Here is a 25,088-nt window from a genome sequence, read left to right as displayed (position 1 = left end):
TCATATACTAAGCATCACACAAAAGCATCAATAGTAGCAGATCTACAAGCTCGAAACGCAGAATGTAACGTCTTTGTAGATCTGCTACTATTAGCCATGTGTTTTTATTTGAATCTTGAAAAAAGTAACAGTTTTGGACATATGAGAATTCCACAGACGGAGACAATGTGATACCATGTTGTCGCACCAGAGAGAGAGGGGGGGGGGTTCACCAATTTGAAAACACGATACTAATTTTCACAGTGTTTTATAATCACACAATTATGTTCCAGAAAAATGACAGATTTGTTTTCGCATACACAAATCCAGTATTTTCGTTCTCTTTTAATTTGTAGCAAATTTGACTGAAACTCTTTTTTTCTTAATCAATTCTCTTACAAAGATCCTGTATTTTCTTCTCTTTTTTTACACGTCCTCTGCTGTTTGCATCACGATTCAAATAGCAATTTAATCGCATTTTAAATTGTCACCAGTTTGAATTGATTTGAATCAATTCACGATGTATAGTTACATGCCCAGTTGCAACGCAGACAGACTGCTGTGGACAGGCTTCTGTAGTGTGGACAGACTTCTGTAGTGTGGACAGACTTCTGTAGTGTGGACAGACTTCTGTAGTGTGGACAGACTGCTGTAGTGTGGACAGACTTCTGTAGTGTGGACAGACTTCTGTAGTGTGGACAGACTTCTGTAGTGTGGACAGACTGCTGTAGTGTGGACAGACTTCTGTAGTGTGGACAGACTTCTGTAGTGTGGACAGACTGCTGTAGTGTGGACAGACTGCTGTAGTGTGGACAGACTGCTGTAGTGTGGACAGACTGCTGTAGTGTGGACAGACTGCTGTAGTGTGGACAGACTGCTGTGGTGTGGACAGACTTCTGTAGTGTGGACAGACTGCTGTAGTGTGGACAGACTTCTGTAGTGTGGACAGACTTCTGTAGTGTGGACAGACTGCTGTAGTGTGGACAGACTTCTGTAGTGTGGACAGACTTCTGTAGTGTGGACAGACTTCTGTAGTGTGGACAGACTTCTGTAGTGTGGACAGACTGCTGTAGTGTGGACAGACTGCTGTGGACAGACTTCTGTAGTGTGGACAGACTTCTGTAGTGTGGACAGACTGCTGTAGTGTGGACAGACTGCTGTAGTGTGGACAGACTTCTGTAGTGTGGACAGACTGCTGTAGTGTGGACAGACTGCTGTAGTGTGGACAGACTGCTGTGGACAGACTTCTGTAGTGTGGACAGACTGCTGTAGTGTGGACAGACTTCTGTAGTGTGGACAGACTTCTGTAGTGTGGACAGACTGCTGTAGTGTGGACAGACTGCTGTAGTGTGGACAGACTGCTGTAGTGTGGACAGACTGCTGTACTGTGGACAGACTGCTGTACTGTGGACAGACTTCTGTAGTGTGGACAGACTTCTGTAGTGTGGACAGACTTCTGTAGTGTGGACAGACTGCTGTAGTGTGGACAGACTGCTGTAGTGTGGACAGACTGCTGTAGTGTGGACAGACTGCTGTAGTGTGGACAGACTGCTGTAGTGTGGACAGACTGCTGTGGACAGACTTCTGTAGTGTGGACAGACTGCTGTAGTGTGGACAGACTTCTGTAGTGTGGACAGACTGCTGTAGTGTGGACAGACTGCTGTAGTGTGGACAGACTTCTGTAGTGTGGACAGACTTCTGTAGTGTGGACAGACTGCTGTAGTGTGGACAGACTGCTGTGGACAGACTTCTGTAGTGTGGACAGACTTCTGTAGTGTGGACAGACTTCTGTAGTGTGGACAGACTTCTGTAGTGTGGACAGACTGCTGTAGTGTGGACAGACTGCTGTAGTGTGGACAGACTGCTGTAGTGTGGACAGACTGCTGTAGTGTGGACAGACTGCTGTAGTGTGGACAGACTGCTGTGGACAGACTTCTGTAGTGTGGACAGACTTCTGTAGTGTGGACAGACTGCTGTAGTGTGGACAGACTGCTGTAGTGTGGACAGACTGCTGTAGTGTGGACAGACTGCTGTAGTGTGTACAGACTGCTGTAGTGTGGACAGACTGCTTTGGACATAGGTTGATCTCTGGCAGTCTTTTATCACTCTGTTTCTCTTTCACTTCATGCTCTCTTCTTCCTCTCCTCACTTTAGTCCCTTTCCCATACTTCTCCCCATCTCTCTCTCTCTCTCTCTCTCTCTCTCTCTCTCTCTCTCCCCCCCCCCCCATTTTTTCCCCCACACATAGATCATTTATGTGTTTTTTCTTTGGCCAGGTCCTCGTACTGTGTGCGTGCGTGCTGCACAGAAGTGAGCAGAGAGTTATGAAGCCGTAGCAGACAGCAGTGTGGGCTGTGTCATCATTAGAGGACAGACCAGTGTATCTCCCTGGTCTGCTCTGCTGCTATCCTCCTGTCCTGTCCTCACTGGGAACATCCCCCGGCCCACAGCAACCCAATAAACCCAAAGAAAAAAGACGAGGACAAAGTTTTTCAGCCCAACAACGACCCCTTAGCTGAGAGAGAGAGAGAGATGAATCAGGGACACCCACTAGATTCATGTTAAATGTGTGTTTTCAGACATGTAAGTAACGACCTAAACCCTCACTACTTTGTAAACTTGACCTGGCTCGGTACTTGGTACTTGGTACTTGGTCACTTCTTTCCCTCTACGCAAAACCTCTTCACTGAAAATAGCCATCTACAAGCTCACACACATTGAGTGAGCCTGAGCTTATAGATCTGCTATTTTTGGCTAATGTTACGTTCCTGTTGAGCTGTGTGAGGTGATGGTGACTCCCAAGTTCTATGTAGGTTGTTAGGTTGTTTTAGGTGGTTCCTGTATCTTTTTGCAACGCCCACACCCCCCTTCTCAGCTGGTAGAGACTTTTAGACGGCGCCAAATCGAGAGCCAGCGAGTGCTAGACAAACTCCCTCACAGCTGATCTCCAAGGCACAATGGATGGCTGGGTTATGCCAACTCATAGCTTCAGAGTCTCTTCAGATGTCTCTCTCTCTCTCTCTCTCTCTCTCTCTCTCTCTCCATCTCTCTCCCCCCTCTCCTTTTGAGGTCAGCATTCAGAAGACCACTGCTTCCAACTGTCATTCTGTGCATTCAATCCCCACCGTGAAGATCACTGTGAAGGACTCTCTCTCTCTCGTTCACTCTTTTTCTTGCTGTCCTTTCACAGATTGGTCAATAGAGCTTTTTGTGGAGGCGGGGTAGTGAATTAAGTAGCCCCCGATAGCAATGACACCGTCTTTGCGATATGGGGGCTTAACTCCCCGCTTTGAAATGCTAGGCCACAATTCCACTTCTAATTTGTTTCACTTCTGGGGCAGCTAGAAGTGGTGGCGGTGGGTATTCAATGGCCGCTTTTGTGTGGGAGTTGGAGATGACTTTAGGCTGAAGGCTTTGGCTCATCCTCGGCCCTGAGGACTCTCCAAGGTGGACAACGTTTCCACAGTGTAAGGACTCGGGCGCCGGGGAGTGAATGAGCCGGCTAGCTGAATAATTCGGCTTGTTTTGATAGACTTCAGACCGCTTATGTCTTATGACTTTGAATCGATTTTCTGCTCGGCGGCGAGGAAGAAGGACGAGGCGTCTGGCCACGTGTAGAGAGGTTGAGAAGCCTGCCAGTAAATCATGAATGTTAGCGCCGTGCGTGCCGAAAGTCAGCAGCTCCCTTCCTCCTACCTTCAGGAATCAGGAGTGTTCCTTTAACTCTCAGAGTTACAGATTGTCTCCGTCGGGTAGAATATATACACATGTGTCCGACCAGTGTGTCTGAGTCTTTTGCTGCGTTCACAACACGGGCAGATGCAAAGATGCAGTCTACATGTTATGGTCAATGGAAGCCGCCAGTGACACACAGTGACATGAAGATACGAGATTCATCCAATGTTTGTAGCTGCTGCAATAGCTACAAAGCTACAAAAAAAACATTTAGCTGGTTTCAACTTCAGATACAAAGACACAAAGCAAAACAAATACGCTTTGTAGCTTTGCATCTTTGCATATTGTGCATCTGCCCGTGTGAATGCAGCAATAGTGTTGGGGCCTTTGTCAGAGTCAAAGATTGAAAAGCAAGATACGCGATCTCCGGTTTACTTCCCATATCGGCATGAAGTGGGCGGACACATTATTAGGAATCCGGAAGAATGTTGGAGTCTATTCATTTCAATGGAAGACTGAATGTGAACACAGCAGTTCTGAACCATTCTTTAGCTCCATGGTTTCTGTAACTAAATATTGGACCTGATCGTCACAAGGCACACAATATGTCCAAGATGTTATGGTGACAAAAATGGCTTTTTTTTTTCTCTTTTCTGATTTTGAGGGGCTATATACAGGTTCAATGTTTTTTGACAATGAAGGGAAAATGTACATCATCTTGTCCCTAGCCTGACCTAAGCAGAGACATTTCTGGCCTAGATGGGAGGGTCGCGCCTCAGAAATGCGCGCACCCTGATTGGATCACATCGATCTGTCCGTCACCCCCGGCCCCTCCTCTCCCCCCTAGTGCAGCGCTACGTCACATCATTTAGAGCGACGCCCACCCGGAAGGGTTGACTCCCACTTTTAGACTGGTTCAGCCCACGGCTTTTTCCAGGCTTTCATCTTTCGCGCAGACGAAATGAAAGCCTGGGTATCGAGGCTATCTTGTCCCTAACACAAACGTTAAATCCCATTAACAATGGGATTTAAACAATGGGGTTTGTTTGGACACAGTTTGTTTTACATCATCATTACATCACCTAATCATAGCAACATTCCCTCCCCGATGTTGTAAGATGATCAGAAAGCTCACTTCACGCAGGTGTGATTATTTTCCCCATAAACTTCGGGTTCAGGCCTTTGTCACTATTCGCCAATAGAAGTCTTATGTAGAAGTGCTGCCGTTGGACTGGCCCCATGAAGTGAAGAGAGTTGTCGTAACTCTATGGCTCTGGTCAGTCCTTGTCCCTTGTATGCCCATAATGGAGGGCTGTATATATGCATGACCCCTTTTGTGACGACACATTGATTTTAGGCAACACCATCCATGGGCGTAGCTGCATTTGGGAACTCCTTATATGGTTATGGCTGAGTCATGGCGTCACGAGCGTGACGTCAGAGGTTTGCCCGCCAGCCTGTCCTCCCTGAAGTAAATTTAATACAAATTCAAGCAGTACTTTTTTAGCTACTTTTGATGCTTTTGTGTGACGCAGTGGTATGATCAAGAAGGGTGTTGATTTAAGGAGAAACTGCCCAACAGCAACGTGAATGGATAAATGAACACCGTGGATTTGACTGGGTAGCTGACAGCAAGACCGATCGCACATGGAAGACAGGGCCATGTGACAGCCGAGTGATGGAGTGGACATTTTTGCATGCCGTTGGTGCCTGTCGGGCACAGAAACCTTGTCATGTAATCTCCATATTTCAACTTCTGTATGTCTTTTTGCACAGATGAATGCCCTGCTACTCACTGAGTCAAACAGAAAGTACATCATTTAGCAGATCCATGAGTCGTGAACTTGTAGATCTGCTGTTTTCACTACTTTACAATGTGTACTAAAAAAAGGTTTTGGTCACCATCACCAACGATGTGCATGTGTTTTTGCATGTTTTTTCGTAAATGAACGCACCACTTGGTCACACTACAGCGTCACACAAAAGCATCAAAAGTAGAGGATCCACAAGCACAAAAGTTTCAGCTTGCAAATCTTCCATACGTTTGCTGTTTTCTTTTTTTAATCCTGAAAAGTAACAGTTTTGGACGTGTGTGTGTGTGTGTGTGTGTGTGTGTGTGTGTGTGTGTGTGTGTGTGTGTGTGTGTGTGTGTGTGTGTGTGTGTGTGTGTGCGCGCACTTGCTTGAGTTTTATCCTACCATCTGTGATTTATCACCGGTGTCATTGAACGTGGCTGCGAAACGAGACCCCCTCCCCCGTCAGCCCCACACATCTATTTTTATCAGCTTATTGCTCACCAACCCACTGGAGAAGAGACGGTGAGATTGTGAGATATAGAGCGATAGATGAAGAAAGAGAAGAAGACACTAGTACAGGAAATGGAAGGTAAAGAAAAGCAGGTAGCCATTTTTGTGTTTTGAATGACTTTCTTTCAAAACATCAACTTTTGAATTCATGCTATGTGTCTCGAAGTGTCAGGGGACACTTCGAGACACATAGCATGAATTCAAAAGTTGATGTTAGGTTTTGGCATTGGCTTTACTGAGGTGACGTTTACGAATAAGGCCAGGTTTTGGCATAGTTTCACTGAGGTTACGTTTAGGAATAAGGCCAGGTTTAGGCATAGTTTTACTGAGGTAAACGTTTTTAGGAATATGGTTAGGTTTAGGCATAGCTTTACAGAGGTTAGATTTAGGAATAAGGAGGTTACAATTTGGAGTACCTGTTGCCGACCGCCGGTTATTCCCTGTGGCCGGGGTGAGCGTGTTTTTGGGGCGAGCCTTCTTGTTTAGGAGTGTCATTAATAAGGCAGTCGGGGGCTAAAAGTGTCATGGACACATTTTGACCCATACTGTACAGTGTACAGTATGCTGGGAGGGCCCAGCCACCTTACCTTACCAGACAGCTTTTCTAGTCTCTCAGCTATGACTGTTCTTGTCCTTATTATTGCTATAAGGACAATATTATATTATTATTTAACTTTTTTTTTTTTCCTACAGCGTCACTCACACTATAGTAGCAAAAGTAGCAGATCCGCATTCGCGATGCGTTTCGAACTTGTCGATCTCCTACTTTTGTTATTTGAATCCTGAAAAGTAACATGTCGGATGTAATGAGGTTTCCTCCCCGACATAGATGTTGTCATGTTAACAATGCCGTAGGGTACAGGCGAGACGTTATCGTGTTAATAATGCCGTAGGGTACAGGCGAACAGTTGCAGTGCCAAGCAGTTAATGGGGGGGCCATACGCATAGTGCGAGTTAATTAGGGGATACATAAGTACTTGTTAGGCAAAGAGCGACATGGGGAGGAGAGAGGAGGCCGTAAATAAAGCCAGGAGATGTGACTTTTATTCATCCATTACGCCGGCTAGTAATGTGTTGTTTCTTTGCCCGTCATCTACGCCACCATGGCGCTGTTTACCACAGAGGCTGCGTGGTGATTGGCCAACTGTCGGCAGTCATTAACACCACACGTGCGCTAGACTAGAGACACACACACATAGGCTACCTGCCAACCCCCGCCCACACACACACACACACACACACACACACACACACACACACACACACACACACACACACACACACACACACACACGGCGTGCTCCCACCAAGGTGCTACTACGAAGCCTCACACTCAACCCCACTGTGTAAATACTGACACAAAGCAAAAGGATACCTACTAATGACTGTCAGTCAGGGTACCATCCATGTTTAGGTTCACAAACGACAGTGCTTAGGCATTCATTCTTATCCCATTCTGACCTGAGATCAGATTCATGCCAGGTTTCCGCTGGACAACACACTGGTCTGATGAACCCATTCTGACCTGAGATCAGATTCTAAAAATGTCAGTCGTTCTTCGATTAAAATAAATAAATAGCAGACCTACAAGCTCGTATCGCGCCACTCGGTGGCGCGATATGAGCTTGTAGATCTGCTATTTTTCAATAGCTAAAGCACGACATGATGCCAACACCAAAATGGGTGCCCGGTCAGAATGGGTTATCAGGCTGTTGAGTGAGACATGATGAAGGCACAAAATATTTTCAGATTTTCGGTGAGGACAAATAAAAATTAATTCCTTAAGTATTGCTTAAACGGGGGTCACGGTGGCACAGTCGGTAGTGCTGTTGCCTCACAGCTAGAAGGTCCTGGGTTCGATTCTCACTGGGGACGCTGTGGGCGCTGGTGGCGTGTTCTCTCCCCCGAGACATCAATGCCCATACCGGAGGCGGGGGTTGGCGAAAGGGCCTTTCTGTGTGGAGTTTGTATGTTCTCCCCGTGTCCCCTAGGGTAGGTACCCTTAAAAAAAACATGCAGTAATCCGCTACCTCCCTCTGGCCAGCCGGGGCGCCTGATGGAGGGGATAGGAACTGGTCGGAATTACGTGTTCCTTCCACGCGCTACGTCCGTCCGGGGAAACTCCCCCCATGTCAAGTGAAAAGAAGCAGCTTGGACTCCTCATGCATAAGACACTATGGGTGAAAGAATGGGTTGCAAAATAGTGGAATAAAAATTGAAATTGCTTAAACAATAATTCTAACATTTGGGAGGTAGCCCAAATATCAGTGTTAACAAGCAACCTTACAGAAACAAGAAAATGACTCATGTTATGGCAGTTATGACTCAATGAGTCATAACTTGCAGGTGCAGCAAGCTCTTTTAGCGGCCGTTTTCTGTCGTTCTTTTGTTAGTTCACTCACTGTGTTTTGTTATGGCTTTCCTGTAGCTCCAGTTGGCACATAGCATTAGCTGCTGTTGCCACTCACTCCGCATTGCGGCGTTCAGAGTATGGGTTTTCATGCCGTTCAGACTCCCATTGGCTTAGGAATCATGACTAGGTCCCTAGTAAGGTCGCTAGGAGGCAGCCAATCAGGACTAGGTCGTGTTTAGAGTCGTCTTTGCGGTTGTCCGTATAGTGGACGGTGCGTGCAAATGTAGGCCAGGCTGCTTCGCACCTGGCAAAAACAAGCCTCTTTCAAGCATAGTGGAACACAGTGCCACTTTGTTGTTGTACAGAAGTAAATACAGTATTTGACAGGCACGTAAACATATCTGTCTTATTCCCTATACATTTTATCCCTAAGTGTCGAGACGCCGGGAGGAGGCGGTTTTAGAGTTCGTCCCGGCGGTGTGATACGTCCTGTTGCACGTCGACCCAAGTGATTCAACGCCGGGCTCAATTCAATGGCCCAAACCACACCAATGGGTCGCCATGTAGCTCCTCGGTACCGTTTAGTTGCAAGGAGTTGCATGGCGACCCATTGGTGTGGTTTGGGCTTTAGGATCATACCAGTACTTAAACGTAACAAAGAGGCCCTTCCTTACCTGTACTTTAGACCTGTGGTTCAAGTCAATGACCCCAACTTGAGGATATTTGGATCCCCATCAAAATGTTTTGTGCCAGGAATCCCCATAAGATTATATGTTAAAACCTAATACTAAAATAGCAGATGGACAAGCTCGCTGTGAGGCACGAAGTGACACGCTTGTATGACAAGCTTGTATATCTGCTATTATTATCCGCTATTATTGATAGAATTCATATTTGCACAGCACATTTGCACTTATTTGCACAATTATAGTTTGCACAGAAAAGAAAAGCACATACAGTCATGATTTTAATTGCTTATTGAATGAGCATGTTACGCTGTTTCTAGTCTAGCGTGTCCAGACGGTTGCCTCCCACGATTTTCAAATGCTTCTGGTCATACAGTCAGGAGCACGGAAGCTCTGATCATGAACAAGCGTTAAAGTGGATGTGATGCCTCCTTCCCACTTCTGTTTTGTCTTTACAGTAAGTTACAGTAGTTCCAGACTCTATAGCATTCAGGAGGTGTAGTTCCAGACTATATAACATTCAGGAGGTGTAGTTCCAGACTCTATATAGCATTCAGGAGGTGTAGTTCCTGACTCTATATAACATTCAGGAGGTGTAGTTCCAGACTATATATCATTCAGGAGGTGTAGTTCCAGACTCTATATAGCATTCAGGAGGTGTAGTTCCAGACTCTATATAGCATTCAGGAGGTGTAGTTCCAGACTCTATATAGCATTCAGGAGGTGTAGTTCCAGACACTCTATAGCATTCAGGAGGTGTAGTTCCAGACTATATAGCATTTAGGAGGTGTAGTTCCAGACTCTATATAGCATTCAGGAGGTGTAGTTCCAGACTCTATATAGCATTCAGGAGGTGTAGTTCCAGACTCTATATAGTATTCAGGAGGTGTAGTTCCAGACTCTATATAGCATTCAGGAGGTGTAGTTCCAGACTCTATATAGCATTCAGGAGGTGTAGTTCCAGACTCTATATAGCATTCAGGAGGTGTAGTTCCAGACTCTATATAGCATTCAGGAGGTGTAGTTCCAGACTCTATATAGCATTCAGGAGGTGTAGTTCCAGACTCTATATAACATTCAGGAGGTGTAGTTCCAGACTCTATATAGCATTCAGGAGGTGTAGTTCCAGACTCTATATAACATTCAGGAGGTGTAGTTCCAGACTCTATATAGCATTCAGGACTCAGGAGGTGTAGTTCCAGACTCTATATAGCATTCAGGAGGTGTAGTTCCAGACTCTATATAACATTCAGGAGGTGTAGTTCCAGACTCTATATAACATTCAGGAGGTGTAGTTCCAGACTCTATATAGCATTCAGGACTCAGGAGGTGTAGTTCCAGACTCTATAGCATTCAGGAGGTGTAGTTCCAGACTATATAACATTCAGGAGGTGTAGTTCCAGACTCTATATAGCATTCAGGAGGTGTAGTTCCAGACTCTATATATACATTCAGGAGGTGTAGTTCCAGACTCTATATAGCATTCAGGAGGTGTAGTTCCAGACTATATAGCATTCAGGAGGTGTAGTTCCAGACTCTATATAGTATTCAGGAGGTGTAGTTCCAGACTCTATATAGCATTCAGGAGGTGTAGTTCCAGACTCTATATAACATTCAGGAGGTGTAGTTCCAGACTATATAGCATTCAGGAGGTGTAGTTCCAGACTCTATATAGTATTCAGGAGGTGTAGTTCCAGACTCTATATAGCATTCAGGAGGTATAGTTCCAGACTCTATATAGCATTCAGGAGGTGTAGTTCCAGACTATATAGTATTCAGGAGGTGTAGTTCCAGACTCTATATAGCATTCAGGAGGTGTAGTTCCAGACTATATAGCATTCAGGAGGTGTAGTTCCAGACTCTATATAGTATTCAGGAGGTGTAGTTCCAGACTCTATATAGCATTCAGGAGGTGTAGTTCCAGACTCTATATAGTATTCAGGAGGTGTAGTTCCAGACTCTATATAGCATTCAGGAGGTGTAGTTCCAGACTCTATATAGCATTCAGGAGGTGTAGTTCCAGACTCTATATAGTATTCAGGAGGTGTAGTTCCAGACTCTATATAGTATTCAGGAGGTGTAGTTCCAGACTCTATATAGTATTCAGGAGGTGTAGTTCCAGACTCTATATAGTATTCAGGAGGTGTAGTTCCAGACTATAGCATTCCAGAGTTTGTGGAATCGTTGTCTGGCTACACAAGGCTACGTTGTTTCCATTCTGCAGAGCTGGCCACTGAGCCTTATTGTTATTTTGGTTGCTATTTTTACTATTTTGCTATTTTTGTACATTTTATTTTGATGGTAACTGGTGTATAATCGCAATATAAAACTCGATGGTGGCTTCATCGTGATTATTGGCACTTCAGTCATTTTTGCAGTACATGACAATTGGGTGGTGCATTGAAAGCTGCAATGGATGAATAATATGGTTATAGTTATTGTTTATTATACAGCAGTGTGAAGAAGTGATATTTACTTACCTGTGTACTTCATAGAGATGTGTAATGGACTTGGCTTACGTATGGGAGTTATGGATTTGTTTTTTTAATAGTACCCTTGGATGGTAGGATCCTGGCTAATTGGTTCAGCTGGTAAAAGCTGCCGGTGGCAAACAGACTCAGTTGTTTGGTTGGCTGGAGAGCTGCTCACCACCAGGCCCCCTGTTTTGATGCTCATCTCTTTCGTGTAACTTTTGGTGTTCGTGTACAGTATAAACAGTATAATACAACTGGTTCTCAATCGTTTTTGTGTCAGCGACCCCAAAATTGATACTAGTTGTTTGGCCGCAGACCCCCATCTGTAAATGTTTTTTGTGCCAGAGACCCCCAGAGGAGAAGATTTGTGTTTTAAAAAAATCTGAAATAATTCAAAATCTTTCAAACATTTGAGATTTTTCTATCATTTATTTTTCAAAAATAGCAGACTTACATTGCAGAGTGGCACGAAGTCAGATCTGATATTTCTGAATAGCCAACATATATGGATAAAGTGCTTAAATTGATTGTGATGCTGTACAGACCAGAGGCTGCCGTGAACGCCAAAAGATGTGCAGCTCACTTCAGTATGCCTACAGTTAGTACAGTATGCCTACAGTTAGTACAGTATGTACAGTATATTCAGTTTCATGTCAAGCACCCCTAAATTATTGTATTTGGTCTGCCAAGGGACCCCATAGAAGATTTGTGTTGTTGAAATGTTTCCAGAAATGCGAAGATTGTGCTCACACGTCTGAGCAAGCCTAGCCTGGCTTGGCCAGACTAATATCACTGCGTAGATTAGTCTGGAACTTTGGTGTGGAAGATTTATTTCCAAGGGACTACAAACGGATTCCAACGTCACGGCAAAAAAAGTCTCACTTGAGCGAAATGGGGTGAGCGAAATGTAATGGAAACGGAGGAGTGTCGGACCAATCTCACCAGGGATTTATTTCTTCTTCAGATTTGTCTAGTTTCCAGGTTAGAGCCAGCCTGGGTCAGTGCAGCCGGGGCTGTAGTTTCCCCTCTGAGATCACAGCAAATCCTCCTTCACATGGCATTGGCACAAGTGTTGCTTCTGGCTTTGCAAGCTTTTCTCACTTCTATACCAGCAGCGCCTTGATGCGGCTCTGGAACCAGTTCTCCTGGCCTTATGAGCCAGGAATCTTTTTCATGTCAAATTCGAAGAACTGGTTTCGAGGTTGTGGCCCCCCCGCTCAGAATCGTCCCTCATACAGTAAGCTGGCTTTGGTTGAAAAAGGCTTATGGATTAGAACTAAACTTGTCCCACCGTCAGCCATTCAGCCTCGGCTCTCTCTAACTCTCCGCCATGTTTCTTGGGTTTTCAGGTACAACCCGCCCACCTCGTGAAGGAGAGCTCCCTGGGGTCGACTACAACTTCCTGTCAGTGGAGGACTTCCTGGAGTTGGAGAGGAAGGGAACCCTTCTGGAGATAGGAACATATGAAGGTAAACATCCAACACGTTCTACAGAGATAGGAACATATGAAGGTAAACATCCAGCACGTTCTACAGAGATAGGAACATATGAAGGTAAACATCCAGCACGTTCTACAGAGATAGGAACATATGAAGGTAAACATCCAGCACGTTCTACAGAGATAGGAACATATGAAGGTAATCATTCAGCACGTTCTACAGAGATAGGAACATATGAAGGTAATCATTCAGCACGTTCTACAGAGATAGGAACATATGAAGGTAATCATTCAACACGTTCTACAGAGATAGGAACATATGAAGGTAAACATTCAACATGTTCTACAGAGATAGGAACATATGAAGGTAATCATTCAACACGTTCTACAGAGATAGGAACATATGAAGGTAATCATTCAACACGTTCTACAGAGATAGGAACATATGAAGGTTAACATCCAGCACGTTCTACAGAGATAGGAACATATGAAGGTAAACATTCAGCACGTTCTACAGAGATAGGAACATATGAAGGTAAACATTCAACACGTTCTACAGAGATAGGAACATATGAAGGTAATCATTCAGCACGTTCTACAGAGATAGGAACATATGAAGGTAATCATTCAACACGTTCTACAGAGATAGGAACATATGAAGGTAATCATCCAACACGTTCTACAGAGATAGGAACATATGAAGGTAAACATCCAACACGTTCTACAGAGATAGGAACATATGAAGGTAAACATCCAGCACGTTCTACAGAGATAGGAACATATGAAGGTAAACATTCAGCACGTTCTACAGAGATAGGAACATATGAAGGTAATCATCCAACACGTTCTACAGAGATAGGAACATATGAAGGTAATCATTCAACACGTTCTACAGAGATAGGAACATATGAAGGTAAACATTCAACACGTTCTACAGAGATAGGAACATATGAAGGTAAACATCCAGCACGTTCTACAGAGATAGGAACATATGAAGGTAAACATCCAACACGTTCTACAGAGATAGGAACATATGAAGGTAATCATCCAACACGTTCTACAGAGATAGGAACATATGAAGGTAATCATTCAACACGTTCTACAGAGATAGGAACATATGAAGGTAAACATTCAACACGTTCTACAGAGATAGGAACATATGAAGGTAAACATCCAGCACGTTCTACAGAGATAGGAACATATGAAGGTAATCATTCAGCACGTTCTACAGAGATAGGAACATATGAAGGTAATCATTCAACACGTTCTACAGAGATAGGAACATATGAAGGTAATCATTCAACACGTTCTACAGAGATAGGAACATATGAAGGTAAACATCCAGCACGTTCTACAGAGATAGGAACATATGAAGGTAAACATCCAACACGTTCTACAGAGATAGGAACATATGAAGGTAATCATTCAACACGTTCTACAGAGATAGGAACATATGAAGGTAATCATTCAACACGTTCTACATAGATAGGAACATATGAAGGTAATCATTCAACACGTTCTACAGAGATATGAACATATGAAGGTAATCATTCAACACGTTCTACAGAGATAGGAACATATGAAGGTAATCATTCAACACGTTCTACATAGATAGGAACATATGAAGGTAATCATTCAGCACGTTCTACAGAGATAGGAACATATGAAGGTAAACATCCAGCACGTTCTACAGAGATAGGAACATATGAAGGTAAACATCCAGCACGTTCTACAGAGATAGGAACATATGAAGGTAATCATTCAGCACGTTCTACAGAGATAGGAACATATGAAGGTAAACATTCAACACGTTCTACAGAGATAGGAACATATGAAGGTTAACATCCAGCACGTTCTACAGAGATAGGAACATATGAAGGTAAACATCCAGCACGTTCTACAGAGATAGGAACATATGAAGGTAAACATCCAACACGTTCTACAGAGATAGGAACATATGAAGGTTAACATCCAGCACGTTCTACAGAGATAGGAACATATGAAGGTAAACATTCAGCACGTTCTACAGAGATAGGAACATATGAAGGTAATCATTCAACACGTTCTACAGAGATAGGAACATATGAAGGTAATCATTCAGCACGTTCTACAGAGATAGGAACATATGAAGGTAAACATCCAGCACGTTCTACAGAGATAGGAACATATGAAGGTAATCATTCAACACGTTCTACAGAGATAGGAACATATGAAGGTAATCATTCAACACGTTCTACAGAGATAGGAACATATGAAGGTAATCATTCAACACGTTCTACAGAGATAGGAACATATGAAGGTAATCATTCAACACGTTCTACAGAGATAGGAACATATGAAGGTAATCATTCAGCACGTTCTACAGAGATAGGAACATATGAAGGTAAACATCCAACACGTTCTACAGAGATAGGAACATATGAAGGTAAACATCCAACACGTTCTACAGAGATAGGAACATATGAAGGTAATCATTCAACACGTTCTACAGAGATAGGAACATATGAAGGTAAACATTCAACACGTTCTACAGAGATAGGAACATATGAAGGTAAACATTCAACACGTTCTACAGAGATAGGAACATATGAAGGTAAACATCCAGCACGTTCTACAGAGATAGGAACATATGAAGGTAAACATCCAACACGTTCTACAGAGATAGGAACATATGAAGGTAAACATTCAACACGTTCTACAGAGATAGGAACATATGAAGGTAAACATCCAGCACGTTCTACAGAGATAGGAACATATGAAGGTAATCATTCAACACGTTATACAGAGATAGGAACATATGAAGGTAATCATTCAACACGTTCTACAGAGATAGGAACATATGAAGGTAATCATTCAACACGTTCTACAGAGATAGGAACATATGAAGGTAATCATTCAGCACGTTCTACAGAGATAGGAACATATGAAGGTAAACATCCAACACGTTCTACAGAGATAGGAACATATGAAGGTAAACATCCAACACGTTCTACAGAGATAGGAACATATGAAGGTAAACATCCAGCACGTTCTACAGAGATAGGAACATATGAAGGTAAACATCCAACACGTTCTACAGAGATAGGAACATATGAAGGTAAACATCCAACACGTTCTACAGAGATAGGAACATATGAAGGTAAACATCCAACACGTTCTACAGAGATAGGAACATATGAAGGTAAACATCCAACACGTTCTACAGAGATAGGAACATATGAAGGTAAACATCCAACACGTTCTACAGAGATAGGAACATATGAAGGTAAACATCCAGCACGTTCTACAGAGATAGGAACATATGAAGGTAATCATTCAGCACGTTCTACAGAGATAGGAACATATGAAGGTAAACATTCAACACGTTCTACAGAGATAGGAACATATGAAGGTAAACATTCAACACGTTCTACAGAGATAGGAACATATGAAGGTAAACATCCAGCACGTTCTACAGAGATAGGAACATATGAAGGTTAACATCCAGCACGTTCTACAGAGATAGGAACATATGAAGGTTAACATCCAGCACGTTCTACAGAGATAGGAACATATGAAGGTAATCATTCAGCACGTTCTACAGAGATAGGAACATATGAAGGTAAACATTCAACACGTTCTACAGAGATAGGAACATATGAAGGTAAACATCCAACACGTTCTACAGAGATAGGAACATATGAAGGTAAACATCCAACACGTTCTACAGAGATAGGAACATATGAAGGTAAACATCCAGCACGTTCTACAGAGATAGGAACATATGAAGGTAATCATTCAGCACGTTCTACAGAGATAGGAACATATGAAGGTAATCATTCAGCACGTTCTACAGAGATAGGAACATATGAAGGTAATCATTCAACACGTTCTACAGAGATAGGAACATATGAAGGTAATCATTCAACACGTTCTACAGAGATAGGAACATATGAAGGTAATCATTCAGCACGTTCTACAGAGATAGGAACATATGAAGGTAAACATTCAGCACGTTCTACAGAGATAGGAACATATGAAGGTAATCATTCAACACGTTCTACAGAGATAGGAACATATGAAGGTAAACATTCAACACGTTCTACAGAGATAGGAACATATGAAGGTAATCATTCAACACGTTCTACAGAGATAGGAACATATGAAGGTAAACATTCAACACGTTCTACAGAGATAGGAACATATGAAGGTAATCATCCAACACGTTCTACAGAGATAGGAACATATGAAGGTAAACATTCAGCACGTTCTACAGAGATAGGAACATATGAAGGTAAACATTCAGCACGTTCTACAGAGATAGGAACATATGAAGGTAATCATTCAACACGTTCTACAGAGATTGGAACATATGAAGGTAATCATTCAACACGTTCTACAGAGATAGGAACATATGAAGGTAAACATCCAACACGTTCTACAGAGATAGGAACATATGAAGGTTAACATCCAACACGTTCTACAGAGATAGGAACATATGAAGGTAATCATTCAACACGTTCTACAGAGATAGGAACATATGAAGGTAAACATTCAACACGTTCTACAGAGATAGGAACATATGAAGGTAAACATTCAACACGTTCTACAGAGATAGGAACATATGAAGGTAAACATCCAGCACGTTCTACAGAGATAGGAACATATGAAGGTAAACATCCAACACGTTCTACAGAGATAGGAACATATGAAGGTAAACATTCAACACGTTCTACAGAGATAGGAACATATGAAGGTAAACATCCAGCACGTTCTACAGAGATAGGAACATATGAAGGTAATCATTCAACACGTTCTACAGAGATAGGAACATATGAAGGTAATCATTCAACACGTTCTACAGAGATAGGAACATATGAAGGTAATCATTCAACACGTTCTACAGAGATAGGAACATATGAAGGTAATCATTCAGCACGTTCTACAGAGATAGGAACATATGAAGGTAAACATCCAACACGTTCTACAGAGATAGGAACATATGAAGGTAAACATCCAACACGTTCTACAGAGATAGGAACATATGAAGGTAAACATCCAGCACGTTCTACAGAGATAGGAACATATGAAGGTAAACATCCAACACGTTCTACAGAGATAGGAACATATGAAGGTAAACATCCAACACGTTCTACAGAGATAGGAACATATGAAGGTAAACATCCAACACGTTCTACAGAGATAGGAACATATGAAGGTAAACATCCAACACGTTCTACAGAGATAGGAACATATGAAGGTAAACATCCAGCACGTTCTACAGAGATAGGAACATATGAAGGTAATCATTCAGCACGTTCTACAGAGATAGGAACATATGAAGGTAAACATTCAACACGTTCTACAGAGATAGGAACATATGAAGGTAAACATTCAACACGTTCTACAGAGATAGGAACATATGAAGGTAAACATCCAGCACGTTCTACAGAGATAGGAACATATGAAGGTTAACATCCAGCACGTTCTACAGAGATAGGAACATATGAAGGTTAACATCCAGCACGTTCTACAGAGATAGGAACATATGAAGGTAATCATTCAGCACGTTCTACAGAGATAGGAACATATGAAGGTAAACATTCAACACGTTCTACAGAGATAGGAACATATGAAGGTAAACATCCAACACGTTCTACAGAGATAGGAACATATGAAGGTAAACATCCAACACGTTCTACAGAGATAGGAACATATGAAGGTAAACATCCAGCACGTTCTACAGAGATAGGAACATATGAAGGTAATCATTCAGCACGTTCTACAGAGATAGGAACATATGAAGGTAAACATTCAGCACGTTCTACAGAGATAGGAACATATGAAGGTAATCATTCAACACGTTCTACAGAGATAGGAACATATGAAGGTAAACATTCAACACGTTCTACAGAGATAGGAACATATGAAGGTAATCATTCAACACGTTCTACAGAGATAGGAACATATGAAGGTAAACATTCAACACGTTCTACAGAGATAGGAACATATGAAGGTAATCATCCAACACGTTCTACAGAGATAGGAACATATGAAGGTAAACATTCAGCACGTTCTACAGAGATAGGAACATATGAAGGTAAACATTCAGCACGTTCTACAGAGATAGGAACATATGAAGGTAAACATCCAGCACGTTCTACAGAGATAGGAACATATGAAGGTAATCATTCAACACGTTCTACAGAGATAGGAACATATGAAGGTTAACATCCAACACGTTCTACAGAGATTGGAACATATGAAGGTAATCATCCAACACGTTCTACAGAGATAGGAACATATGAAGGTAAACATTCAGCACGTTCTACAGAGATAGGAACATATGAAGGTAATCATTCAACACGTTCTACAGAGATAGGAACATATGAAGGTTAACATCCAACACGTTCTACAGAGATTGGAACATATGAAGGTAATCATTCAACACGTTCTACAGAGATTGGAACATATGAAGGTAATCATTCAACACGTTCTACAGAGATAGGAACATATGAAGGTTAACATCCAACACGTTCTACAGAGATTGGAACATATGAAGGTAATCATTCAACACGTTCTACAGAGATTGGAACATATGAAGGTAATCATTCAACACGTTCTACAGAGATAGGAACATATGAAGGTAATCATTCAGCACGTTCTACAGAGATAGGAACATATGAAGGTAAACATTCAGCACGTTCTACAGAGATAGGAACATATGAAGGTAATCATTCAACACGTTCTACAGAGATTGGAACATATGAAGGTAATCATTCAACACGTTCTACAGAGATAGGAACATATGAAGGTAATCATTCAGCACGTTCTACAGAGATAGGAACATATGAAGGTAATCATTCAACACGTTCTACAGAGATAGGAACATATGAAGGTAATCATTCAGCACGTTCTACAGAGATAGGAACATATGAAGGTAATCATTCAACACGTTCTACAGAGATAGGAACATATGAAGGTAATCATTCAACACGTTCTACAGAGATAGGAACATATGAAGGTAATCATTCAGCACGTTCTACAGAGATAGGAACATATGAAGGTAAACATTCAGCACGTTCTACAGAGATAGGAACATATGAAGGTAATCATTCAACACGTTCTACAGAGATAGGAACATATGAAGGTAAACATTCAACACGTTCTACAGAGATAGGAACATATGAACGTAATCATTCAACACGTTCTACAGAGATAGGAACATATGAAGGTAAACATTCAACACGTTCTACAGAGATAGGAACATATGAAGGTAATCATCCAACACGTTCTACAGAGATAGGAACATATGAAGGTAAACATTCAGCACGTTCTACAGAGATAGGAACATATGAAGGTAATCATTCAACACGTTCTACAGAGATTGGAACATATGAAGGTAATCATTCAACACGTTCTACAGAGATAGGAACATATGAAGGTAAACATCCAACACGTTCTACAGAGATAGGAACATATGAAGGTAATCATTCAACACGTTCTACATAGATAGGAACATATGAAGGTAATCATTCAGCACGTTCTACAGAGATAGGAACATATGAAGGTAATCATTCAACACGTTCTACAGAGATAGGAACATATGAAGGTAATCATTCAGCACGTTCTACAGAGATAGGAACATATGAAGGTAATCATTCAGCACGTTCTACAGAGATAGGAACATATGAAGGTAATCATTCAACACGTTCTACAGAGATAGGAACATATGAAGGTAATCATTCAACACGTTCTACAGAGATAGGAACATATGAAGGTAATCATTCAACACGTTCTACAGAGATAGGAACATATGAAGGTAAACATCCAACACGTCCTACAGAGATAGGAACATATGAAGGTAAACATCCAGCACGTTCTACAGAGATAGGAACATATGAAGGTAATCATTCAACACGTTCTACAGAGATAGGAACATATGAAGGTAATCATTCAGCACGTTCTACAGAGATAGGAACATATGAAGGTAAACATCCAACACGTTCTACAGAGATAGGAACATATGAAGGTAATCATTCAGCACGTTCTACAGAGATAGGAACATATGAAGGTAAACATCCAACACGTTCTACAGAGATAGGAACATATGAAGGTAAACATCCAACACGTTCTACAGAGATAGGAACATATGAAGGTAAACATCCAGCACGTTCTACAGAGATAGGAACATATGAAGGTAATCATTCAGCACGTTCTACAGAGATAGGAACATATGAAGGTAAACATTCAACACGTTCTACAGAGATAGGAACATATGAAGGTAAACATTCAACACGTTCTACAGAGATAGGAACATATGAAGGTAAACATCCAGCACGTTCTACAGAGATAGGAACATATGAAGGTTAACATCCAGCACGTTCTACAGAGATAGGAACATATGAAGGTTAACATCCAGCACGTTCTACAGAGACACATCATTCATTCTGCTGTTGTTGTTTTTCTATCGTATATGACCATGTAGGACAGTGGTTTTCAACCTTTTTCATATCAAGGACCATTATTTATTCAGCATTTGAGTCACAGAACCACCATTTGATGAGATTTAGCCTCTCAGACCCAAAACTAAAGAATTATGTTGTTACTGTTGGATAAGATTTTGTCCACAATTCCATGCTATCTTGATGTTGTTGGTAGTTGGTACCATTAGGAGGGATAACAAATAACATTTCTTCCACATTCTCTAATTGTGTAGACTTATTGTAAATTAATCATGATGATGTTTAACACAAATGTAACTCTTGAGAGCGTAAAAATAAACCAAATTCTATTTTACACACCAAGTTCTATAAGGCTCCATTTGGTTATCAACTTAGTCAACTTAATCAATTTAGCTGGGGACCACCAGGAACCCCCTCAAGGACCACTGGTTTTCCCCAGACCACTGGTTGAAAACCAATGATGCAACAGAAAAAACGAACATGGAACTATATTGATATCAAATGGAACACCACGGTGGAACACATTGTAATTCATGAAGGAAAATGTAATGTACAGAGATGGGAACCTTTTAGTTGTAAAGACCAACTAGAATTGAATGGTTTTTAAATCGACCGCAATGTCTAGCCTGCTTAACCCATTCTGACCGGGCACCCATTTTGGTGTCAGCATCATGTTATGCTTTAGCTATTTAAAAATAGCAGATCTACAAGCTCATATCGCGCCACCGAGTGGCGCGATACGAGCTTGTAGGTCTGCTATTTTTGAAAAATCGAAGAACGACTGACATTTTTAGAATCTGATCTCAGGTCAGAATGGGTTCATCAGACCAGTGTGTGTCCGGCGGAAACCTCGTATGAATCTGATCTCAGGTCAGAATGGGTTAAGGAGCACTCATTTTCAATCTATCTTCATATAATTGGTCCTCGTGAATGCTCAAGGACGGTACCATCAGAGTAGAGAGGGTCAGAGAGTTCAATAGACTGCAAAAGAAGCCATACAATCACATACACATCACAACAAACTGATAAGAACCAGAGTGAAGCAGGCCAAAGGAAAACGCTATAGCGGGGAGGACTAGACTACGTTTACTTTTTGGATATGAAAAAAGCTAAAAATCAACAATATTGTGTGTCACAGGCCCAGGCCGTAGCGTAACGGTCTGGGCACCGGACTGGTAATCCAGTCGCAGTGTGCCGCGGGTTCGACTCCCGGACCCGACACGGCCTTTACTGCATGTCATCCCCCCATCTCTCTCCCGTTTCCTGTCAGTCTACTGTCTGTCCCTTCAAAAATCAATAAAAGGCGTAAGCCGCAAAAAGATATCTAAAAAAAAAAAATATTGTGTGTCACAGACTCACACTCTGCCGGCAGCCTACGAAGCGGGACATCAGCTCAGAGACATCGTGCATAAAACCCTTTTTGTTCAATTTATTTGGTTCAAGCCACGGTGCATAGGGATTAGGATCATGTATCAAAAATTCAAAAATCAATTCTGCACACACAGAACCTCATTTCTTTGTGACGTTTAACATTCAGAACCACCCTTAAGAATACTGAAATCCAAATAAAAACAAAACAAAATTAAAACACCCCAAAAAAAAGGAAAGGAAACATAACGTAACATAAAGAGTACTCGACCTGTAAGCGTCCACTACATTTATGAGTGGTTGCCTCATCTTAACCCATTCTGACCTGAGATCAGATTCATAACGAGGTTTCCGCTGGACACACACTGGTCTGATGAACCCATTCTGACCTGAGATCAGATTCTAAAAATGTCAGTCGCTCTTCGATTTTTCAAAAATAGCAGACCTACAAGCTCGTATCGCGCCACTCGGTGGCGCGATATGAGCTTGTAGATCTGCTATTTTTCAATAGCTAAAGCATAACATGATGCCAACACCAAAATGGGTGCCCGTTCAGAATGGATTAAAGAAGCCTTTGCAATCATCATACCAGTCTGCTATTGAGGGGGTGGATCTTCACTCAATCCATAGCTTACAGATACTCTCATCTCGCAATGTACAGAAGTATTCTAATCAACATAACATAACATAAGATCCATCCATTTTAGATCCGTTCACATATAATAAATGTAGGCATGATCTGGTGTAGTGTCCGAATAGATACACACATTAGAGAACCAAATGTGATCTTTTTTTTATGCATTTCCTTCCAGAGAACATTGCATTCTCCCATTGGTGCACCATGTGTGCAAAACACAACACGCACGACACATCAGTTCCTAATACCGTAGTATGCCTAATGTACTACCGACTAACGGCTACAACCTACTGTTTTATTAAAACGAGCTGTCTCCTGAGCTGGAAAATAACATTGGTCTCAAAGGACCCCATGGGGCTTTTTGTATTATCTTTTTAGCATAAACCTTGACTGTACTGTTAATGAGCATCTTAATGTAGTATTCAATCAATCAATCAGTCGGTGTGCAGGAACATCATTGTTGTTGTAGTGTCTATACATTACTACGGCAGTACAGAGGCATTGTTTTTTACAATGTTTCCCTTGTTGAGCACCGAATTACGATTGGGTGAATATTTCCAACTCGCGTGCTAATAAATAAATAAAAAGCTGAACGAATCAACTGGTTTTTCTGTGATCTTATCTCTCTCTCTCTCTCTCCAAACAACCCTCTGGGACAGTTGGGGGAGGAGGAGAGTCTCATCTCTACAATAGAAGCGTCGTCAATACGCCAACCCTGCTCAATGTAATCACTGTGTCCGTTCACACACATGGAGCTGTTTTCGGACATTATGCCATTCTGACCATTTTCTCACCCATTTTGGTGTCAGCATCATGTTATGCTTTATCTATTTAAAAATAGCAGATCTACAAGCTCATATCGCGCCACCGAGTGGCGCGATACGAGCTTGTAGGTCTGCTATTTTTGAAAAATCTAAGAGTGACTGACATTTTTAGAATCTGATCTCAGGTCAGAATGGGTTCATCAGACCAGTGTGTGTCCGGCGGAAACCTCGTATGAATCTGATCTCAGGTCAGAATGGGTTATGCTGGTTCAAATGAAATGCTGTTTGTTTAAAGGTTAAAGCACTACATTGTGATGGTAATCATTGCTACAGTATACAGTGTTTGTTTTAGTAACACCAGGCTCCCAGTCTCTCCACCTCTTTGATAAACAGAAAATGCATTTTCAGGTCGGTTGCAAATCATCCGCCAATCAGGAAAGAGTACCCATTTATTCATTTTAGATATTATTCCGGTGTTTCAAAAATGGCTGCTCATTTCTTTGTGTCGTCACTTCCAACCCCCACTTGTTTATCCTGTATCCTGTGTGAGTTCTCTATCCTGATTGGATGAAATTGCTATATGCCGATCCGAAAATATCTCTTAACTCAAGGTCCTACTGAGCCGAACATTGGCGTTGTCGGGGTCCAATCGGGGGTCTTGACACGAAAACGTTTTGAGCAGTACTCATAATAGCAACACTCGTTTTTCAGAGAACTGTTAGGATTTAGAATACATTTATAGAATCGGCCTCAAAGTTAAAGTCTGTAAAACGTCCATGCAGGGTTGCCAACTCTTCCGAGAGAAATAAGCCAAACCTCACCTCGCAAAAACTAGCCATAATAACAAGCCCAATCATGTGGCCATATAATCCTGCTGTGAAACAAATATCTTTATCCCGCAACTCTGGGGGAAAAAGCAGAAAGTTTGCCTTGTCAAAATGTCAACACTGGCTCCGTGTCACAG

The 25,088-nt window shown here is 42.0% G+C and overlaps 1 protein-coding gene across 2 annotated transcripts in view; it reads left to right on the top strand.

Annotated features, from left to right (window-relative positions):
- Window positions 1-25,088, top strand: part of magi1b (membrane associated guanylate kinase, WW and PDZ domain containing 1b) — a 246,312-nt gene that overhangs the window by 101,894 nt on the left and 119,330 nt on the right. For both annotated transcript variants that reach the window (XM_083771923.1, XM_083771922.1), the window contains exon 3: window positions 12,823-12,942. In XM_083771923.1, coding sequence (XP_083628049.1) covers window positions 12,823-12,942 — 120 coding nt within the window. The remainder of the gene's footprint in view (window positions 1-12,822; window positions 12,943-25,088) is intronic.

The sequence above is a fragment of the Protomyctophum parallelum genome (genome assembly GCF_964188405.1).
Source record: "Protomyctophum parallelum genome assembly, chromosome: 8".
In the NCBI taxonomy this organism is placed as follows: Eukaryota; Metazoa; Chordata; class Actinopteri; order Myctophiformes; family Myctophidae; genus Protomyctophum; species Protomyctophum parallelum.
Note: the sequence above shows the minus strand (reverse complement) of the source record. Positions and strands in the feature narration are given on the sequence as shown.